Below are 22,212 nucleotides of genomic sequence, written 5' to 3' on the forward strand. Positions count from 1 at the left end.
TGTTAAACCCTGTAGCATAATGCACATTTTATTTTTATTTTATTGCTCCATACTTACATACTTCTGTTTTGTAATCTTATTCTTATTTCTTATAATTCTCTATTCTGTACATCGCAGTGACTGTAACTAATCACAATTTCCCCTCAGGTATCAATAAAATATTTCTGATTCTGATAAACTTACAAAGTAATTCATGTAGGCTAGTGGAGTAAAAATTGTAGAAGTATAAAGTAACGTAAAATGGAAACATTCTAAGGAAAATACAAGTACCTCAAAATTGTGCTAATGTAAGCCACCGAACTTCAGTAGCCTAAATTTACTCCTTACTTTACAACGCTGTCAATATTGTACTTTTTTAATGTTTCCTTTTTTTCCATTCAGTTCACCAGTTACAATTATAAACAGATAATTATGAAATATTACCAACACCGGTCACTTTGCTGCATAGGTGCATTTGTTGCTGATAAAACTTGTGTACATTTACTTACGTACTCACTCGAGTCCTCACTAAAACCAAAAAAATAAATTACATCACTCCAGTTCTGAGGTCTTTACACCAGCCTCCTATCTGTCAGAGAATCAACTTAAAAATACTGCTGCTGGTTTACAAAGCACTGAATGGTTTAGGCCCCCAAAACATTTCTGACCTTCTGCTACACAATGAACCATCCAGACCTCTCAGGTCTTCTGGGACAGGTCTGCTTTTTGACCCCAGAGTCAAGACTGAACATGAAGATGTAGTGTTTAGATTTTATGCACCACATATCTTGAACAAACTCCCTGAAAACTGCAGGTCTGCACCAACATTCACTTCAGTATAGGTTGAAGACTTGTCTGTTTGCTGCTGCCTTTTATCAGATCAAATATTCATTAATTTCTTGCACTGAAACCCCATTTTAAATCAAATCACCATTTTTTTTTATCTTTGCACCTTTTGTGTGCACTTTTAATGGTGATTTTTTTTTATTATAACTCCTTTAAAATTAATTTGACCTTTTATACTTTTCCTCTTTATTACTTTACTGTAAATCTGTATCCTTTATTATGTTTTATTGCTCTATAAAGCACTTTGAATTGCCCTGGTGTATGAAATGTGCTATGCAAATAAAGCTGCCTTAAGTGAAACTTTTAATACAGGAGTATTTTACAATTGTAGTACTGAACTTTGAGTCTACTGATGTAAATGATGTGAATATTTCAGGCTGGCAGTCATGTTGTCATACAAAACAAGAAGATTATTTTGAATATTTGTGTATTTACTACTCAAGATCTGTATTTGAAGCTATTTTGCCTTTCAAGGTAATGTGTTTTATGTCCAATGCGGCACCCGGCAGTTGGTCTGCATGACGTCACTGTCCTCTCCCTTTTCTTTCTGTCCTCGTGCTCGGGCTGCCTCAGCTCAGTGGTAATCAGCTGCTGCGCTGTAAATGGTGAAGTCTTCACTCTCGACAGAGGGCGGAATAAGGAGCACCCAGTTCTTTAGTAATAAAAAAAACAAGAAGTCCTTAGAGCAGGAAATCAGAGAGGGGACAAAGTCTGGGAAAGGTAAGAAAATAAACTGTATTTATGGGCTGTTTTTGTAATTTCTTCATGTTAGCAGCGACTAACGTTCCGGTCCCTGTTAGCTTGTGCTGGTTGTAACAGGCTACAGAGCTTGTTGTTGGTGGTTTGTTGCAGCAACGAAGCGAGGTCCGTTTATAGCTCGTCAGCCAGGACCAAAACACTTCGTTATGGTTACTCACTTGGTAACAATTCAATTATATAACAGAGCGTCTGCATTCAACGAGCTGAAGCCATGTCACACACTTGCTCTGATATAATGCAGGCGTTACAGCACTGACACTGTCATATCGATGGTCAGCAGTCCACATCCTCAGTAAACCCTGTATGAGAAGATAAATATGATATACTGTGCATATGCTTCAGATTCATATTGGCTTATCTACTCTGCATAATGACCCGTGACATATCCTTATTTGCAAGTCTGTACTTTATCAATAATCACTACACCTTATCTCATAAGTACATGAAGGAACAAAATCATCAGTAGTTTGTTTTATCTGATTTAGCTTTATTTGAATGTTATTTTTCTGTCTTTCTGTCTTTTCTATCTGTTTATTTTTATTACCCACACAATATAATTGTGAGGCACTTAAGGAATGTAGCTGCATTCCAGTGTATTAAAGTGTGACAATAAATCCTGTATTTGATGGGAGATATGGATAAAATCATCCATCATAGTTGGTGTTATTTTATATCTTGATATTCATATGTATCATGTAATTTTATGACATTTTCTTTAAGCTCAATTGAGTCACCCTTTTATAGATTATATAATCAGTCTGATTTATGCTAATCTAGGGAGTTATTATTATTAAAATATCAAGGCACTTTATTACATTGGGTGCAGCAGTGTTATTTAGCAATGCTGGCAGAGATGTGACAAGATGTGACAGGTCTTTGATGGTATTTATATCCCTTACCATAGAGGTTGTATCCCTACATTACCCAACTCTGCCTCTGCTGGATTAAGCAGCCGTAAAACTATTGTAAAAACTATTCCCTCCATTCATGGGACTCCCTAAAGCTGACATCTTCAGACTTGTCCTTAGGAATCTCTGGTATTTGCAGGTTGATTGGATGTAATCAAACCCGAATATCCATGTCTCATTTCAGATATCATACTACTGTTGGCCCTGCCCACAGCACACTTTTGGCTAAGGAAACCTGCAGAGCCTGTCTGAGCCTGTCAGTGACAGCAGGTTTCGTGGAGACAGACCTGTACTCTGCAATGGCTCTGTTGACCCTGCATAGGCTCCCATCCATCTCCACCGCTCCAGTGAGTTCACCCATCCCCACACTTTGTTGATGTACACAAATAAGTTTGGCATTTAGCGTCATATCCTCAGATATGAATTTGCTTTTTCCAAACTTGAAGAGTTGTTCATGCTGGATCCTGCAGGGTTCTTTATGAAGATTAGTCAGTCCTGGGCGTATCCCTCATCGCTACGTTACCTGAATGATAATGAGGCTGCTTTGTTTTTTAGTTGCTTGCAGGGATGTGACTGCACTGATGGGCTTACAGGGAAAACATACCACAGATAGAATCATCAAGGCGATTTGGCTCCCATTCACATTCCTTACAGTGATGTCAGAGAGTGATTGGATCAAGCTTCTGTCTGTCTAAATGCTCACTGCCACTGTATTCGTTAAATGCATATTATCATATAAACACTGTATCATCAGCTTCTGTCTCTTAACTTTATCTCTGTTCATTCTGTCACTCTATCATGAAGATTATTTAACTTTACATCCAAGGCCTGGCTTCTTCTCTGATTTTTGTCATCGCCAACTAAACATTAAATGACCTGACTGTGGGTCCAAGTCTCATTTATTTTTGCACATTTTGTCAAAGTTTCTAATCACTCTGCTATCTTAACTTGTGTTCTCTCCTTTTTTTTTTTCTTCAAACCCTTATCGTTCCTCTCCTGGCTCCTGCCTACTTCTCCTCTTTAATTTTTTTTTCTTGACTCTGTCTGGACTTGTCAGTTGCGTAACAGGTAATGTTACTGTCTCAAGTTTCTTTCTCTAAACCCTTGTTACTGCTGCTCTCTCTTCCTTGCTTCTTTGTCCCTCCCCGTTCTTGCATTGTGTTTCTCTCTAATTTTTTATCCTTCTATTATTTCACTGTCATGATTGTTGTTTTTACCCCACCCTCACACACCCTTAGTGTCCTCCTCCCTGTGCTCACATCTCACTCTTCGTGTCTGCCTCCTCACTTCAGCTTTCCACTGCACTTTATCTGTGTTGCACCACATTTCACACGAGAAATTACTGGACATCTTTTCCGGCCTTTTGTGTCCACACGTCTCAACAGGAAAGACATCACACACTCACATGCTTCAAATGTTCCCTGAAATTTTGTGACAGTGTGTCAACACTTTTCAACCAGTTAGAAATGTGCAGTTTTGGGAGCATTAAAAACTACTAAAACTACTTGAAAATGACACTTATTAGTGTATTGCAACTCCAGAAACTACTTGGAAGTTTCTTTGGGATGAGCATTTGTCAACCTCAGCCTGCACAACAGAAACATTACAGTATGCAGTAATAGAAATCATAGACACACCATTGTCATTAACAGAAATAATGCAGTTCTTTTAATTGTTTAAAGGATGAAAGCCTCCAAAGAAGAGGGAGACTACAGAAAAGGTAAAGTGCACCATCTTTGAATTATCCTCTTATTACAGATGGTCCTGACAAAAAGATTCCCAGTTGGTAGCATTATACTAAGTGATCTCTGTCCGTCTGTAGGGAGAGCTTTGCCCTCGTGAAGGGGGCTGTCCTCCTGCTGGAAGAGGGCGAGAGGCCGGGCCTTGATGAGGAGACTTCTCCTTCTCCACCTTCTCCTGTGAAGGAAGGCGGCAAAGCTCAAGACATGCGGCACAGACACATTCATGCCATGATTGAACAGCTCCGACCAGAAGATACTATCAAGCTGGTGAGGCCTCTTAGCTCTTAAATTAGCTCTGCGACTAACTATAATTTACGTAGTCGATTAATCTGTCGATTATTTTCTCCATTAATCGATCGGTTGTTTGGTTAATGAAATGTCAGAAAATGGTGAAAAATTTTGATAATTGTTTCCAAATCCCAAGATGCCGTCCTTAAATGTCTTGTCTTGTCCATGACCCAAAGATATTCAGTTTACTGTTATAGAAGACTAGAGAAACCAGACAACATCCACATTTAAGAAGCTGGAATCAGTGAAATTTTACAGATTGTCAAATTAGTTGGTGATTAATTTAATAGTTGGTAACTAATCAGTTATTTGCTGCAGCTCTAGTGTTCATACATGTTGCAGATCAGACCAGTAAAAGTTGACAAATGATCTGCAGAAAGAATTTTTCTGGTTAGTAAACTTGTTTCATGAACATGTGTAATCATATCTCAGGTAAAGGTCATAACATTAGTATGTTGAGTTCACTCGCATCAGCAGCTCTAACTATTGGAGTAATTAACTTCCTCTGTATTACAACTAACCTGTTGTTCAGTCAGAGACCCGACCACTACTCGTGAGGTTGATGTCATTGGTCCAACAGTTAACCTGTAAATTAGATAAAACTTGATTTGAAGCATCAGAGCAGACACTCTAAATTCAGTTTCTCACACCTCATCAATTTTATTTGATTCTGATTGTGATTTATTATATGATTAATTGCACAGGTGTAGGTGGATAGTGTGCTGTGAATGAGACACATCGGGTAGACAGTCATTGTAAAAAGGGCTGTAAATTATAAGCAGCAGCCTATGATTGATTATTAGGACATCATAGCTGCAGAGGATTGTTTTGGTTACCTATTGTAAATATATGCTTTAAACACTGTACTTTCATTTTCAGTTCACAGAACCACAGTTTCACTAGTCTAGCCTAACTAAGTTCCCTATTGTGGATAAGTGCCCTTTGCATCGGTGTTGCATCGCAGCTTAAGTCAAAGCTTAAGTCAGATCAAAGTAGTTGTCAACATTAGGGGTGTTGTGAGCAAGCGGCAACCTCTAGCGCCGAAACATCATTACATCATGTCAGTTTCTTTTCACTCCTGCTTTGTCTGCCTCCCCAACACCATCTAGTTGCCTTTTTCACTATCTATATAGTGTAATTGTGCAGTCATTGATACAGACTCTCTCTCCACCTCCCTAATCCCATATTTTGAGTGTAATTAATTTGCCAAAAAATGAGACAAAACGTGCAATAGAGGATTTACTTTTTTGTTTTCAGATTTTATAAAACTTTTGCATTGATATCATGAATTCTTTTGGCCACAATAATCATGTAGTGAAAATATGATAATGTGCCAGCACTTGTAAATGTGTAATGCAAATTTCACATCAATGGACAATAACGGTAGCTTTGCATATTTCAACCAAAACAACATTTTACTGATACTTTCCAAGGCATTCCACAGATTTTGACTTTGACCATTAAGTTTTGCAGGCAGCTGCTGGATTTATTTCAGCTCCAAACCATGAAAATGTGCTGCAGAGACCTGAAACATTTTTGATGGGGGTAATCCATCACGCTAAAGATTTTAGTCGTGTTATTATTGCAGGGTTATACAGCTGAGATATAGAAAATATACAAACATGTACGTGATGACAATCTTACATCAGATCATTTATTGTTCAGTAGTCAGCTCTTATGGTCATGGGTTGAAGAGCTTCTCACGAGGACTTGAATACAACACTTCCAGCTGTATTATATTGAATCAGTTGTGGAACTTAGTCAAAGAAAATAACAGCTGACTACGTGTGATGGACTAAATATTTTTAAACCAGAGGTCATGTGGATGGCAGGGAAAAAACAATCTAAAACATAATATTTGCTTTAAGAGGAATAATGTGAAATATAAAGCACTTGGAGTCAATGAGCTAAAACAAGTGAAAACAAGTGGGTCTTTAAGTGGACGGTAGCCAGTGTGTGTTTCTCGGTAAACACAACATTCACTTCCCTGATTTAACTTTTCCAGGAAGGCCAGAGAAAATATACTGCACAGGATATTTTGCACTGTGTGCAATCAGACAGGTTTGTTTGGTTTAATGGGTAACCTGAGACTTCAGTGGAAACCACAACATGTTGCGTATAAAGTGCGTTAATTGCTCATTCTCCTCTCGTCCTCCTTTTTGTCTCCCTTCTCACGCAGGCGGTGCAGTTGGAGTCCATCAGCTCGGTCAGAGTCAGGTATCTGATCGTTGTCTCCACCCTCAGCAACAAACAAGAGAGCATCCTGCTGGGCATGGATTTCCCCAGCTCAGACAGGTGTGTGTAATCAAGATGCCGGTATAGCGTGTCACAAAGATAAGATTTCCATTCAGTTAATAATTTCTGATTTAAGCTTTGACGAGCTAAACTTCCTTCCTGGTCTTGTTGTTTGTCTGTGTCCTCCTGCAGCGATCACTGCACCATCGGCCTGGTGCTGCCAGTTTGGAGCGACACACAGGTGTACCTGGACGGGGACGGGTAAGAAACATTCAACAAAGGGAATGAGGAATGAATGTTTGTGAGGCTGCAGCACAGACGGTGCAGCCTGATGTCTGGGATTGTGGCCAGAGATAATGTGAATGAGTAATGGTCACTATTTATGGAGCTGAATCATTCTCCATGAATTACAACTGCTCCTATCACTCACTCAGACCCTTACATAAGCATGGAGGTCATGTGTTTTTGCAATAAAAGTAAAGTATGGTCAGCCTCGTTCTGTATCAGTGAGGAAAAAGTTAGTAGCTGTAAACAACTCTCTGTTTGCTTTATGATGCATCCACAGTCTCAAGCATCCACTCCAACTCAGTTTTAGGTTAAATTTTAATGACCTCAGCAACATGCTTTGATTATAATATTTGAGGCTGTTTATTGGCTTGTGGTCAAACAGTGTTCTTCTTAGTTGTCGATTCTCGGATGAGAATATAGAGAAGGTTATGGTAATGCTGAGAGTTCGTGTTTTCTAGTCTGCTGTCTCTCACTGAGTGCCAAAAAAGATGCTCTGATTGGCTGCCATGTCACACCACCATGTTCACCCTCATCAGGCTGGTTCACACCTCCGGCTATGCTAATCCCCCCCACCCCCCCTCACATTTTCCATTCTGTGCTTTCTTCACAGGAACCGTCACTAATTTACACTGAATTGTCTCTGTGTCTTCTTCCAGTAATGCTTCTTATCAGTGTAACTTTCTCACTTCTCTCATTCTTCTCATTACAGTAGCTCATACTTCTGTCTTTTTTTCCCCCACAGTGGTTTTAGCGTGACAACAGCAGAAGAGACCAGAATTTTTAAACCTATTTCCATGCAGACCATGTGGTGAGTGACAATTGTGGCATCCATGTATTAATGTTAAAACATTGATGTCCTTCCTATGCTATCCAGCTCATCACTTCCTAAAGCATCTCATCAATTGTTACTTGCCCTCGCTCTAAATCTTGCCTGGAGGAGTCATGACATTTCACAGTCATCATTTTTCAGGCCTGGGAAAGTCATTGAATTAGTCAAAATCGTTGAAGGTTTTGGAAGGGGCATGGAATTTTGTTGCATGGAATGAAATTGTTACAACAATTTTCTGTGGATAACCCTCCTCCAGGTAATGTAACATATCAGCAAGTTCATTTTCTTTAGCTGTGGACTGAATGTAGCTTTAATATGCGTCCATGTGTGGCATCATTTTGTTTACCATCATGTACGTTTCGTCATTTTCTCTCTGGGTTCGTCTCTCCCTCCCTGTATGCCAGGTAGCTGGAATTATCTTTGAACAGAACTTGAATTTGATATGTTTGAAAAATGGCAGGCAAGTTGGGCAAGAGAAAAAAATAATATGGGTCCTTGAAAAGTTATGGAAAAGTTTTGACATTTTGTCCATAAAAATGTATGGAAACCCAGGAGGTTTTTAATGTCCTCAAATAGACATCAGAGACTCCTCCTCACTCTTCACCTTCAAGAAAACTCCTTAAAACACACCTTTTCATAACTACCTACAACCTTTAAAATTAGTGTACTTTGCCCTTTCTGCATTATTTCCCTCTCTACCTCCCTATGGATACTATATCTTCAAGTATCCTAAGAAGCGCTATATAAGTCCAGTGTATTATTATTATTAGTAGTATTATATTGTTATTATTATTCTCATCTTCTGTCCTTCCCCTTCCCACCGCTGTAAGGTCAGTGCTGCAGGCGTTGCATGGCTGCTGCGAGCGGGCGGTCAAGGCGGCAGTGATCCCAGGCAATGGCCTGGAGTGGGCCCAGCACTACCACCAGCACACTGAGTCAGACCGCTACTGCCTCAATGAGTGGGAGGCCATGAACGACCTGGAGTCAGTCCGCAGGGACAGTAGTGGACAGAGGTAAGAAAAGTACAAGTACCTCTAAACTGTGGTAACGCTTGAGTAAATATATTTAGTTACAGTCCACGTCTGCTTTAAAGCCACTGGAAACCCAAATCCACAATAACTCTGCATTTTAGGGTCTGATGTACATATTAGTAAGCATCTAAAAAGTATTAGGAATTAGTTAGAAATACAAATTCAAAAATATTGTCCTGAAAGTTTTTGTAAACTTTCTTTTAAAATTCCGTGTCAACTGTCCCACCCAAGTAGGTACAGTCAGGCTGTTTGTGATGTCTCTAGGTGAACATCCACCACTGAAGATGGGAACGTCTCATTCTTTTATTTTCCAACTGCAGCAGACCACGCTTTTAGTGAGCTGTGGTGTCGTTGTCCACAAAAACTGCTTTGCACAAATGAGCACAAAACGGTATTAAAATACACATCAGCAACATCATATAACACAAAAGCATGCATCATAAAAAACACATAAAATGTCATAAAAAACATAATCACTGGGGATTTGATAAAACACATTAAGGAAGAAAAGTGGCGTGAGCATGCTTGTACCTGCACCCTGAAGGTAGGAGTGCATACTCAGAGCATAAAGAGTGCTGCTGTGATCTTATGAGCGATATTAAATGTGTACCAGTCTGTCATATGAGTAATACTGCACATTGGTTCTCCTGTTATCTTGCCTCCAAGTTTAACAAACGTGTCCAGTTTGTTCTTGTTTTTTTACCGACATCGCTCGCTGAATACAAATACAAAAGGTCAATATACTCTGAATAAAGGTCTTGTAAAACAGTATCAGCATAGTCGTCAATTAGAGGATAAAGTGGAGTTCCTTCTAAAAGTGATTATCATCTCTTTGGTTTTCTTTGTGTTGAAAATCAGATCTGAGCACCACTTATAAAAGTGGTTAATCTCAGCTCTTTAACGGGTCTCATCGTCAGTGCCACATCATCTGCAGATGTTATCAGCATACAGTCATCCTGATAACCAGCACAGTCACTGCTTTACACTGTGAACAGCAGCTATGAGAGGACACAGCCTTGTGGTACCCCAGTCTGAGTGATGGAAGAGTGACTATTCTCCATGGACTTGGAGATGCTGTTGCCTCATGATTTACACCCGTACTACCCATCTTTACTGTCAATAGACTGTCTGCTTTGACAGTCTTAAAGGCAGATGAAAAATCGGCAAACAGCATGCTCACGTGAGATGTTTCCATAAGGTTTCCAGATGTTTGTAAAACCTGGTTCAGAAGTGTTACTGTTGCATCTTCCACACCGATGTAAATTGTAAAGCGTCCAACTGATGGTTGGTTTCAGACTCTAAGTGAGTTTAAACAATTCACTCAAAACATTTCATGATTACTGGCGTACCAGTCTAAAATCATTTAATTCAGAGGGATTTGCCTTTGTAGGCATTGGGATTATTTTAGACACTTCCCTTGACCTCGGCATTGTTCGTAAGTCCAGTGATGGTTGAAAGAGTTTAGTGAATACAAAACCCAACTGCTCGCAACAGGACCGTTGGATTTCCTTGTGTTTACTGTGAGAGGTTGCGCCACACTTCCTCTGACGTCACATGTATTGGTGCACCACCCTCTGTCCAGTCCCCTTTGGGCTCAAATTGGGGTGGTTTGTCAGTCTCATAATGTTTAAAACACAATTTCAATCATTGGCAAAGTTTATTGTTTGTGTAGAGCTGGTCCCCTGTGAGATCAGTCCAACCATTGTCTTTATTCCATGCCACGCCTCCCTTTGCGTCCTTGTCCTTGAGAAGCTGTTCCACTTTAGTTTTGTAATCCCTCTTCGCCCGATTTATTTGCATGTGTGCTTCCTCGTTGAATTAGCTTTCCTGTACGTCTGTCATTCACTTGAAATGCCAGCTCTTCCTCAGTTAGAAGCTTTGAGTTGTGTCCGCAGTAAATCAGGGTTTAGTATTTGCACATGTTTTTATTTGTTTAGTGGGGAGCACATTATTTTGCGAAACAGCTACTTCTCGCAGCTGGAGCTGTACCTTCTCTCCTTCCTCCTCGGCCTCTTCCTCTCCACACATCACATGTCTCTGATGTCCTGAACATGGAGATTGATAATGTAATTTGCTACCTATAGATTAAATTAAGCTATATATTGTATGTAAGTGACGTATGAGGGAGATGTCAATCAGTATGTGATTTGCCTCACAGTCTGGAGACGGGTGCGTTCTGAATCACATACTGTTTCTCTTTACTTTTGGTAGATGCTGCAGCTGCTCTTAAAAAGTATGCATTGTTGCATGCAGTATGCACACAGTCAGGCCATACTACCCTCTTGTTCATATATCTGTTTGCTTGGAGATAGCACAAAACGCCATTTGCTGAGTTCACCAGAGACAGACATCAACCCCGAAGAGCTCTGCAGATTTAATTTGCAATATGAGTAGTTTAAACTTTTAATGTAATAACTGCATGCATTGTAGATTCTTATATAGTGTATCCCGACAGTATAATTACATCTGCATTTCTCTGTCCTTGTTATTTAATAGTTATGTCCTTTTGTTGTCGGTAATCTTTATGGTTATTTTGTTCACTTAATTAAGTCACTTTAATGCACTGTCATCTGTCATTATGGCATCTGTGAAGCTGTCAACGAATTATCAAACTGTCATCTGTTTGTGGCTTTGTGACATATCTTCCTCTGCACATATGATTGTGGGTTAGAATAGCCAGACAAGCATGCTGGCTTGTGTACTGCAAAATCCGACCAGATGTAGTAGTACATCCTGGTATTTTTGGCATAGTATGAATCGGGACATACTATATCTTTTTCTGGTATACTCAACAGTATGGTAGTGTGGGGGTTGGAATACACAGCATGTTTTCTAATCAACAAGAACATTTATTTTCACTCAGATTTTTGCAGATATTTAACGAAACATTCAGTTTTGAAATCATGTATGCATTTTTACGATATTTACAAAAAGTCAAATTTTCAGTGGCTTTAAATGTGTAAATAAATTGAAAGATATTATCAGATTGTATTGCTCATGCACACACATCAGCTTGTACTTAAGTTTCGCTCCTTCTTGCATGGGAAGCACCGCAGACAGAATTTCCAATGAGGCGCTGATTAAAGAGCACCTGAGAGACATCATGAGGACTGAAGACCTGGACAGCCTCACATCTAAGATGGTAAGACATACAGGCAGATATAAAGAGGAAGTTGGCTTAAAATAGTCAGAGAACTATTAGGGGAAGCTAATATGTCAAAAAAGATGAGAGAATGAGTGGATGCCTGTATAATTTGATCTTTCCTTCACCGCTGTAGGTTCACTCTGCCCTGGAGACCAGGATGGGCTTCGACATGAGACCCTTCAAGGAGTACATTGACAATGAGATCCTGGTCACCATGGCTCAGATGGACAAACCCTCCAAAATATTTGACTACCTTTACCTGGTGAGTGATTTGCTGGAGTTCAAAGACAGTAATAAGCTTTGTTTCACCAAAATGGCTAGAAAGCTTTCTCATGCTTTAGTCAGTAAACTGACGGAAGTGTGCTTTCACCAGGATGTTGTCATGTGACTGTAACTTCCCCTTTGTGGAAGATCTGTGTTGACAGCGATAGGGAAGACGTCTCTGTCAGCCCTTTCCTTTTTGCGCTTGACTGAACCTTCTTCTTATTTATCTGGTTTCAGGGCTCTGAGTGGAACGCAGCTAACTTTGAGGAGCTGCAGAAAAACAAGTCAGTGTTTTCACCTGCGACATTTCTCTACAGCTCTGTGTATTGTTGTTGTCCATCTCTATTTCCCATTGTCTCATGACATGGTGTGAATTGTGCACTGTGTTTGCTGAGCCACCACTGTGGCTTTAAGTTTCTGTCTGTATGTTTTTCAGTGTGGGCTATATTCTGAATGTGACGAGAGAGATCGACAACTTTTTCCCAGAGTCCTTCACTTATATGAACATCAGAGTGTACGATGTGGAAGCCACCGATCTGCTCCCTTACTGGACAGACACTTTCCAGTTCATCAACACTGCAAGGTACTCCAGAAACCCCAAGCACATCAGAAGATGCTTAAAATCCAAACTTAACAAAAAGGCATTTTGCAGTCTTCCAGATTTAAGTTGTAGACAAGCACATTTCTGTCATTACAACATATTTATATACAGCCAAATTCCTGGACATTAAAGGGAAATTTCGGCCACATATTCTGTGGATGTCCAGTCAATGTTGATGGTAAATGTAGTCAACTGAAGCAATGAATTCCTCAGCCGTGCTCTATTGCCAGAAAAAGCTGAGTTTTCTGTCGATCCTCCTGTATCCAGTGGCGTCATTTGACATGACAGGGATGTAGCTCTGTATTGCAAACTGTGTTTCCAACAGCGAAAATGGCATTCAGATGAGTGCAGAAGATGTTTTGGACGAGGATACACTTGGATTCTCAGCCATACTTATTCAAGTCAGAGTACTGAGCCAAAGATAGTTAACAAAGAAAAGCTGAGGCTGCATTAACCGTGCAAGAAGATACAGCCAGCGGGGACCCTCCAGAACCTGAGCTGCTGAGAGCAAACACTGATCGCTGGTGCCTTTGCTTCAAATTTTCTCCGATGCCAATAGAAACTGAATCATTCTGCTGCGATGGATTTCAGTGTGGGTAGTCATTGTTGGATGCTGTTACCAACACCAACCCAGAGAGAGCCTGTGTGTGTCTGTTACTGTGCATGAAAGTTTACACCTGACTTGGACACAGTTGGTGTGCAGGAGACCTTCTTCAGCAGATAAACAGAAAAAGACAACAAAGACCAGCAGAGCCGAGAGGGCAGATGACCATTGATTGACTTTATTTTGTCAGAATCTCAAACACAATACATCCTGGTACATGTAGGCACTGCCGACACAGCTCCACGAGTAGAAGTCCACTTTCTTAGTCAGCGTAGCATGCAGTGAGGAATTTATTGCTTCAATGGGCTACATTTATCAACACTGATTGGTCATCCATATGGCAAATTTTCCCTTTAATACCATATCATCATTGACATGTTTCAATGATACACTAAATCCCCTGATGCTAAAAGGTGATATGATGACTGCCCGTACTGATACACAGTGCGATTTCAGTCTGTTAAAGTATAAGTTTGCGGAGTTAGAAGAAAAGATTGATACCACACTTACTTCTGTCCGCCAGATATGAAGCTGGACTCACAAGATGGTTAGCCTCGCAGGAAGAAACTGCTAGCCTAGCTTTGACCGATGGTACCAAAATCTGCCCATCAGCATCTCTAAAGCTCTCTAATTGCTGGACTGTTTCTGTTGCCTGGCAACCCAAAATACTGTGCCTGGCCTAGAAATATTCCCAATTATAACCCCCCTAAAAATGGTGTTGCTACACATTGGCTCTTGTACAGATTAAACAAATGAGACATACTTTGTTTTATAGTGAGTTAGAGGTGCTGGTAGGCTGATTTTTTTTTTATCTATTGACAGAGCCAGGCTAACTGTTTCCTCCTGTTCACAGCCGTTACGAAAAGCTAAGCTAACTAGCTCCTCATCTAACTCTCTGCCAGAAAGTGACTGAGTGCATTTCTCAAAATATTGGTCCACTTCTTTATGTCATCTACTTTGTTCCCAGCTTTGCCTCATCACCAATATTGCAAATTTGAGGTGTCACACTTTCCATTCAGTTAATCAGTTCACCACTACTTGTCAAGTTAAATCTCTAAACCACTGAGTGACTTTCTCTGGATCTCTGTGTGATGCAGGAAGAGTGGACAGGCGGTGTTGGTGCACTGCAAGATGGGTGTTTCTCGCTCTGCATCCACAGTGATCGCCTATGCCATGAAGCAGCAGCGCTGGCCTCTGGATGTGGCGTTGTCCTACGTTAGGGAGTGCCGGTCCATTGTCAAGCCCAACGAAGGCTTCATGAAGCAGCTGCAGACCTACAACGGCATTCTCAACGCAAGGTCAGGCATGGTGTTTCCAAAGTGAGGAATGCCAAAATCTAAAAATTACAACACAACATCAAACATTTTTTTGAGTTTGCTGTTGTCTGTGGCTATTTAGGTATTGAGATGTGGGCTCATGTGAAGATTGTGTTGTGTTCCCTCATCATTCCAGTCAGCAGCGTCACAGCGCACTCTGGAGGCGAAAGTCAAGAGACCAAAGACAAAAGTCAATACGCAAGGAGGAGGGAGGGGAAGAAAAAAAGCCAGAGGAGGCAGAAGAGGAAGAAGAGGAGGAAGAGGAGGATGACGGACTTGAAGGTTCTGAGCAGGGTGACGAGGAGGATGCAGATAGTCTAGATGAAAAAGATATAGGTAGCCCAGATGAGAGAGATGATGCAGAGGTAACTCTTCACATCAGCGATATCAGCATTTTAAATCCTGCTGATTTTGTTTTTTAATCTTCAACCCTTTTACCTTCCCAAACTCACCCAGGTGTTTGAAGAGCCCGCCCCCCTGCCTGAGACCAACCAGGGGCCTGGGCAGACAGGGCCAGCTGGTGTCACTCCTGTTATCACAGTAAATGAACCAGAAAAGGTGAGCAGACACAAATGTAGTTACACACATACGCTGTGTCTCTTATGTGGTTTTCCTTCACTAAATCACTGGATGCTCTTTTTCTTTCTCATCTCAAGGTCACTCCGAGTGTTAATCGCAGCGGCAGGATGAACCTCTTCTCCCTCATGCAGTCCATCAGTGATGAGGATAGAGGGCGTGAACAGGTAAATGGAGCTGAGTGCCAGTCTCTCTTAAATGCTGTTCATAGTTGATGTACGCACAAATTTGTTATTAGAGTCTTGTGATCTTGCCTGTATTTATTATACAAGTATCTTAGTTTAGCGGTAGTAGGGTGTCACTTTGAAGGGATCTTTTAAAGTGGGGTTGTATGAGGTACTCTTCATAGTCAGTGTGTTACCTACAGTAGATGGTGGCCGGCACACCCTAAGTTTGGAGTACCACCACGAAGCTAAGCAATGTACCGCCTCTGACAGGGGCAGCAGAACCACCCAAAAAGAGGCCCACTTAAAAAAATCAGTACTGATTTATGTGTACACCGTATTTAGAATATTTTCAGTGCTTGACGTTGCTGTCAGACAGCCCTCTCTGACAGGGAAACCATTAATAGCTTCAGTTCCCCGTCTTTGCTCTCGTCAAAGCCACCAGACTCCATTGACAAAAACAGTCATTTTAATTTGCTGAGCACGGGAGCTGCTGGTCTACCACTGCCTCGATCAGTTAGTTTGTTTGTGTTATTGTGAATCCAGAATACCTCTTTCAAACACCAAAGTCACCAGTAACACAAACTAACTAAGTGATGGATGCAGCGACAGACCAGCAGCTCCTGTGTTCTGCAGTGTTAAATCACTGTTTTTCTCAATGGAGTGTGGCTTTGAAGAGAGCCTCGATAACAGCTTTAGTTCCCAGTCTGAAAGGGCTGTCTGACGGCAAGGTAAAATGAATAGGGTACACTTAAATGATATTGATTTTTCTAGGTGGGAACAATATGTTTTGATGTGATCCCCATTCACAGCAGAACATTATTTAGCTCTGTGCTTGTTCTCTTGCCTGCTTCTTCAAACTGGAAATGTGCCAAGTGTCTTCTACTGTAGGTAATATAATGACCATAGATAAGTGCCTCATACAATCCCACTTAAAATAAATCTTAACTATACTCTTCAGGTTGAAAAACAGTCAAAGTTTCAGTTAGCTGCTCTATAAGCTACTCCTCTACTTCTCTCTTGCTTTCAAGCTGCCTGGGAGTCCGCGGCGGAGGCGTAGCCTAGGACGACGGAGTCTCATTCACCAGAACGCATGTGTGGATGTTTCACCTGAACCACGAAGCCTGTCGGACGTTGGTCAAAGCAATCCCTAAAGTGATCAAAGAGGCAGAAGAGCAGGGAGTTACAGGAGAGGGAGGCGGACCCATAAAGGAGGCAAACAAATCCTGAAAACACCAGAAGGAAAGTGTGCGCTGGTAATATGCCAAGGTTTTTATACACTGATATGCTCTGGCTTTATATTTTAGATCATTGAAAGTTTTAATTTATGTTTTACTGCATATCTCTTCTCATGATTATTGAAGCTGATGTTCACTGCTGATGAAAGGATTTGTGCTGTAGTATTAACACACCAGTGAAAGCCAGGATATCTGAAGTCATTATCAGTGTACACTGCTGTATTATTATGGTTTTTTCAGTATTTTAAAAACATATCCGACCACATACAGACGTACCGGTCCCTCCCTCCATGTAGCGCCCCCTGTTCCCTCTTCCCTTCTTCAGCTCTCACATCACCACTCAAGAGGTATCTATGCAATTACTGTCCTCCTTTCTTTCCCTCTGTAAATACGAGGCTGTATGCTGCCAACACCAGGTAGACAGTTTTAAATGTCTTTCATATTTTCACAAGACGTTCATTGTTGTAAGACGGGAGGATCTCACTGTATCTAAGCTGTGCATCATGGACCAAGTCAGGGCCAGTTTTATGGCAGAAGCCTGTTTGCCAAACAATGTTCTCCAATGTGCCAATGAATGACTATATTAAATCTAAAATCTTTATCATGTCAGTATGTTAAGAACCAGTGTAACCCACTTTATTTTATTCACCTTACTTAAACACCAGGGCTGTATGAGTGCCTTCACCCTGAGAATGAAATACGACTCTATGACTGGTGTTTTTAAATGTTTTTATTACGAGGTGATGGCTGCGTATTGTATGAATCTTGTACTGTTCCTGATTGCAGTATAAATATGACTTCCCAAAGTTTTGCATGTATGCATAACACAGAAGTATATATGTATCCACACATTATGCTGATTACCCAGGTGCATGTTATGTTTTTATACCAACATGTGAGAGCAAAGTGTTGAGGATTTTCTTGTGTATTTATATTGACATTTAATGGATTGAGGTAAATTATTCAGAGTACCGTTTTCACACTTCTGATCACTGGATGCTGATATGGAATATTTTTTATTTCATGCTGGTGTTACCAGTGACCCAAGCTAAAGCTTCATTTAACCTGCATGCTCACTGTTAAAGAAAACATGCACTTTATAATCCCACACACACACACACACACAGAGTTCCCACTGCCTGAGCCAACATCACACTGTACTATGAATAAAATGATCATTTATTATTTTTAAATCTCGTCCACATCTTGTTGTGTTAAGCTCTCTGCTGTCTGCACCTCACTCGTTTACGACAAGCACTATGAGTGGAAAAATAAACGATCATACTCAAAGCAAACACTTTGTTTCTTTATTGAATAATTCACCAGAGTTGCTTCTGTTCAGAAACATTTTAATATCAAGACACAACAAAGCACAGGGACAAGCAGCCTTACTTTGAATACTCATTTTGTTTCAGTTTATATTGTCATTTACTGTATTGCTGGTCATCTTAATAAACAGTACAGTCATAATTCACAAGAGAGCAGAGAGTAAGGGGCACAGAGGACATTTTAACAAAACAGATGTGATAAATTCAGGTGCCGATGTATTTCCTTCTGGGCTCACTGAGGGTGATTCCTCCCTCTTTTAGTGCTGTCTTGAAGGCTTGAACCTGTGAAAGAAAAAAACAAAGGAGACATAAACATGAAGCATGATGACTTTAAGAAGTATTTCACTGCTGGAAAATGTAAGCTTGGCTGTTTTGACACAGGAAACAATATGGCAGCCGGCTAGTAACAACCAAAAAGTAAGATAAAATAGGTTTCTGAAAACATTTGAGGCGAGAACTAGTTCCTGCAGTAACAGAATCTTTGTTCATATGAAATCAGCGCTACTTTATTTTACTGTTTAATCTCAGTTTTGTTTGTAGCCCACGTTTTCACTGTGCAGGAAACAGTATGGCGCCCACTTCCTGTTCACAAACTTTCATGTTACAGCTAAACTGCACTGAAATATGTTTCTGAGGTTATTTTAAGTAAGTTATGGGCAACACAGTGACAGAATCTTGGTTTATATTTGATCAGCACCGCCTAGTTTTACTGTTTTGATCTGTGAGAGTGAAAGAGAGAGGAAGGACTCTCTTGATCTGCTTCTTTACTACTGTCTCAATGATGGCGGGCATACAGAAATGTGTAAGTACAATCTGTAGTTCTAGCAACAGCCGTAGAGCCAGCAAAAATTCGCTGGATGATGACCAGGGAGATCTGGCCGCTGGTAAGATGGAGGGAGGTTTACCACACTTCACTTAAACCTACTACCCACATTATTATAATACAAAACTGGATGTAAATCGGCAAAGTATCCCTTTAAAAGGGAAAAAAAGACACTAATCAGTTGTCTAGCAGCAGTTGGTGCTGCATGCACTCACAGCTTCAGAGCGGTACGTCCAGGGAATCTCCCTGTACACCATCCTCGTGATCCCAGCCTGCTGACATCGCTGTGCCAGCACCTCGCCCACAGCCTGACACGCTGCCACGCATTTTGTGGAAGCCAGCTCCTTCTTCAGTGCCCACTCTCTGGTGGAACACGAAAGCACCGGGTCAGGAGAGCTTCTGGAGAACACGTGTGCTGTCACAAACTGTTGGCTGCGAGAAAACTCCAACCTGAGAAGATAAGAGAGATAAACATGATAAAAGAGAGGTGAGGGAGCAGGAGGGAAATAAGGAATTTAGATTTGCAGAATTATCTGTCTGGTAAAAGAGAATTTGATCAGTTGTCAGTGTTTGGTCAGTGTTATTTTTATGTCCTCAGGTCTCCCTTGAAAATAAGATCTTTGCGTGGGACTTGGGTGATTAAATTAGGGGCGTATATAGAGGTGTACGCGCACAGTCACAGTCAGTATGAACATGAGCATGGTGTATATACTGCCACACTGAGCTGCCTCTGATTCTGTGCACTCACAGTTGAATACAGAGTAAAGAAGAACAACAAAACTGTACAGCAGAGGTGTGGACGCGAGTCACATGAATTGGACTCAAATCCGACTCGAGTCATGAATTTGATCACTTTTTACTCAACTTGACAAAATCAAAAAAGACTCGTAACTCAACTTGAACTTAAACACCGATGACTTGTGACTTGCACTTGAGCCTTTTGTCTTGAAAATATTTGGTAACTTTCGCCGAACCTAAAGATTAAGAAGTGTGTTAATATTTAACTTAAAAGGGAGAATCGTCTTTCAGAAAATGTCTTACAAATCTGGGGAGAGAACGTACTAGACATTTTTACCAATATGAGATAACTAAATAAGAAAGGACAGGACAGAAACATACAAGATTCATTCTGTTGTGGTATTAGTTAATTGTGCCATTTAGTGTGAAGGTGCAATGTCAGCATTACTTTTTTGATGATTGAGTTCAGCTGCACGATTTTTGTAAATTGTAATATATTATTGTGTGATCATGAGCTTTGGGTAGTGACCAAAAGAATGAAATCGTGGACACAAGCAGCCGAAACCAATGTCCTCCGGAGGGTGACTGGGCTCAGCCTTAGAAATGGGGTGAGGAGCTCAGAGATCCAGAGGGAGCTCGGAGTAAAGCCGCTGCTTCATCACATTGAAAGCGACCAGTTGAGGTGGTTCTGTCTCCTGTTCTGTATCATAGGCAGCGTTGCCAAGAGGCTTTTTCAGCTCTAACAGACTGGTGCGGAGTTGCTGGCTTTAAACTCTGTGTCTGTGGAGGGATACCAGGACTGCATTGTAGGTGGGTGATAAGTGGTGACGAAAGCCACCTCCTCTGTTTAATGACGACCGTTCCAATTAAACATTGATGGCTTCTATCACGCATCTTTCAGACCATCCGTCTTCTCTGGACAACATGTGAACATCGCTGTCCTCAAAAGAGTGTCCCGTCTCCTTTAGATGTACATGGGCAGCTCAGTCTTGGCGTTGACTTAAAGAGCTGGCTCTCCTGTGTTTGTGGAGTGGTTGTTTTGTTTTACCAATGTTTAAGTCAGCAAGTCCAGTTGCTATGATATAGCACCTACGACTACAATGACCTGAATGACTGAGAATGTTCACCAACATGTGCCTCCCATTAAAGGTTTTCTGGGCATGTCCAACTGGTAGGAGCCCTGGGGTAGACCCAAAACATGCTGGAGGGTTTAAATATCTCATCTCGGCTGGGAACGGCTCAGCAACCCAGCCCCGAAAAAGCCAATAGAAGTGGATGGATGGATGTAATTGTTCTGTTGTTAAAATGGCATTACATTTGGTGAAGAGTGCAGTGTGACTTGTTGAGGACTTGAGACATGCCTGTCTTGACTTGGGACTCTAGTGCAAAGACTTGAGACTCACATGTACCTTGCAAAACAATGACTTGGTCCAATCTCTGCTTTACAGCATGATCACATTTATCTGTCTCGCATATGTAACTGACAGTCGTTGTGTGACAGTGTGATGGACATTTATTTAACACTTGATATTATATAACAGCTATCATGAAGCAGCTTTATCCCAACACACACACACACCTGTGGTAAAACTCCCGGCGAGGCCAGGACGTCTTCCAGCCCCGGTCCTTCACAGCCAGAGCCATCTGCTCCAGGTTCCGGGGGTTTCTGTTCACGAAGGTCGGGTTCACGGCTTCATTTTCATCCGCGCGGGGCTCCTCCTCCGGCGGAGAGGCGAGCTGACTCAGACACCGAGCTGACACCACACAACAGGGCACAGATAAACTCAACACCAGTATGTAACGTTAGGTAGCTCTAAACTGAGTAGTTTACAGAATATAACACAGCTGTGTTGGAAATAGTTTCACTTACCCGTCTGGTTTGTGGCCACAGTTTGACGACATCGTTGGATTTGACCTAACAACAGCCGCACACTGCGGCTAATGTCGCTCAGAGCCATCTCCTCCTCCTCAGCTGGGCTCACCTCATAAATACAAAGTCCAGTCAACAATTACTATCAACGCTAAGTCCTTAAAAACACGAAAACATACCAACTCTAGCTATTTGATAGGTTTTCACCGTGACATGTGCAGCGCCATCTTTGACATTCAGACAACATCCGGTTCACTTGGTGCTCATTTAGAAGCAGCACTGACAGAAACAAACGCCAGCGCTTCAGAAAGTTCCGCTTACATGTCTTTTGTCTTTTTTTTTAACTTCCTTTATTCAATCACCATTAAAGTATACAAAAGCAATTAGTTACAAGAAAAACAACCAACAAAAGGGGTACATATATACTTACAAATTAAAAAGAGGTTTTTAATGCTTTGTAAATGACCGTAGTCCCGATGGCTTTCTGATTTTCCAGTCCTTTTGTTGGTGTTTCAAAGTACGTTTCACTTCATGCTTAAAGTGATGGATCTTAGATTTTCTTTCAGACCATTTACATTTATGGATATAAAACCCATCATAAAAAATGATAAGATTCAAAATAGACATGACCTCTGTCCAG

The 22,212-nt window shown here is 41.0% G+C and overlaps 2 protein-coding genes across 2 annotated transcripts; one reads left to right on the top strand and one right to left on the bottom strand.

Moving 5' to 3' along the window:
- Positions 1 to 1,388: 1,388 nt before the first annotated feature.
- On the top strand, positions 1,389 to 18,108 carry si:ch211-203d1.3 (protein phosphatase Slingshot homolog 3). Its single transcript, XM_049585623.1, has 17 exons — positions 1,389 to 1,545; positions 2,677 to 2,839; positions 4,175 to 4,212; positions 4,315 to 4,501; positions 6,702 to 6,817; positions 6,950 to 7,018; positions 7,788 to 7,853; positions 8,705 to 8,887; positions 11,954 to 12,047; positions 12,184 to 12,312; positions 12,552 to 12,598; positions 12,751 to 12,897; positions 14,617 to 14,817; positions 14,972 to 15,200; positions 15,292 to 15,393; positions 15,492 to 15,578; positions 16,607 to 18,108. Exons 2-17 carry the CDS (start codon positions 2,792 to 2,794, stop codon positions 16,727 to 16,729), a joined length of 1,866 nt encoding a protein of 621 aa, XP_049441580.1. The 5' UTR covers positions 1,389 to 1,545; positions 2,677 to 2,791; the 3' UTR covers positions 16,730 to 18,108.
- A 37-nt stretch (positions 18,109 to 18,145) lies between these two features.
- Positions 18,146 to 21,832, bottom strand: mrpl18 (mitochondrial ribosomal protein L18). The gene is made up of 4 exons (XM_049585624.1): positions 21,573 to 21,832; positions 21,282 to 21,456; positions 19,180 to 19,414; positions 18,146 to 18,423 (listed from the first exon to the last, which is right to left on the bottom strand). The coding sequence occupies exons 1-4, from the start codon at positions 21,658 to 21,660 to the stop codon at positions 18,346 to 18,348; spliced, it is 576 nt and encodes a 191-aa protein (XP_049441581.1). The 5' UTR covers positions 21,661 to 21,832; the 3' UTR covers positions 18,146 to 18,345.
- Positions 21,833 to 22,212: the final 380 nt, after the last annotated feature.

Source organism: Epinephelus fuscoguttatus, linkage group LG9, assembly GCF_011397635.1.
Source record: "Epinephelus fuscoguttatus linkage group LG9, E.fuscoguttatus.final_Chr_v1".
In the NCBI taxonomy this organism is placed as follows: domain Eukaryota; kingdom Metazoa; phylum Chordata; class Actinopteri; order Perciformes; family Serranidae; genus Epinephelus; species Epinephelus fuscoguttatus.

Coding starts and splice junctions, on each gene's coding strand:
- mrpl18 (XM_049585624.1), bottom strand. CDS start 21,660: ATGGCTCTGAGCGACATTAGCCGCAGTGTGCGGCTGTTGTTAGGTCAA. Junction 19,415..21,281: donor CGCCGGGAGTTTTACCACAG/GTGTGTGTGTGT, acceptor TTATCTTCTCAG/GTTGGAGTTTTCTCGCAGCC. Junction 18,424..19,179: donor GGACGTACCGCTCTGAAGCT/GTGAGTGCATGC, acceptor TTTCTTTCACAG/GTTCAAGCCTTCAAGACAGC.
- si:ch211-203d1.3 (XM_049585623.1), top strand. CDS start 2,792: ATGGCTCTGTTGACCCTGCATAGGCTCCCATCCATCTCCACCGCTCCA. Junction 14,818..14,971: donor AACGGCATTCTCAACGCAAG/GTCAGGCATGGT, acceptor TCATCATTCCAG/TCAGCAGCGTCACAGCGCAC. Junction 15,579..16,606: donor AGGATAGAGGGCGTGAACAG/GTAAATGGAGCT, acceptor CTTGCTTTCAAG/CTGCCTGGGAGTCCGCGGCG.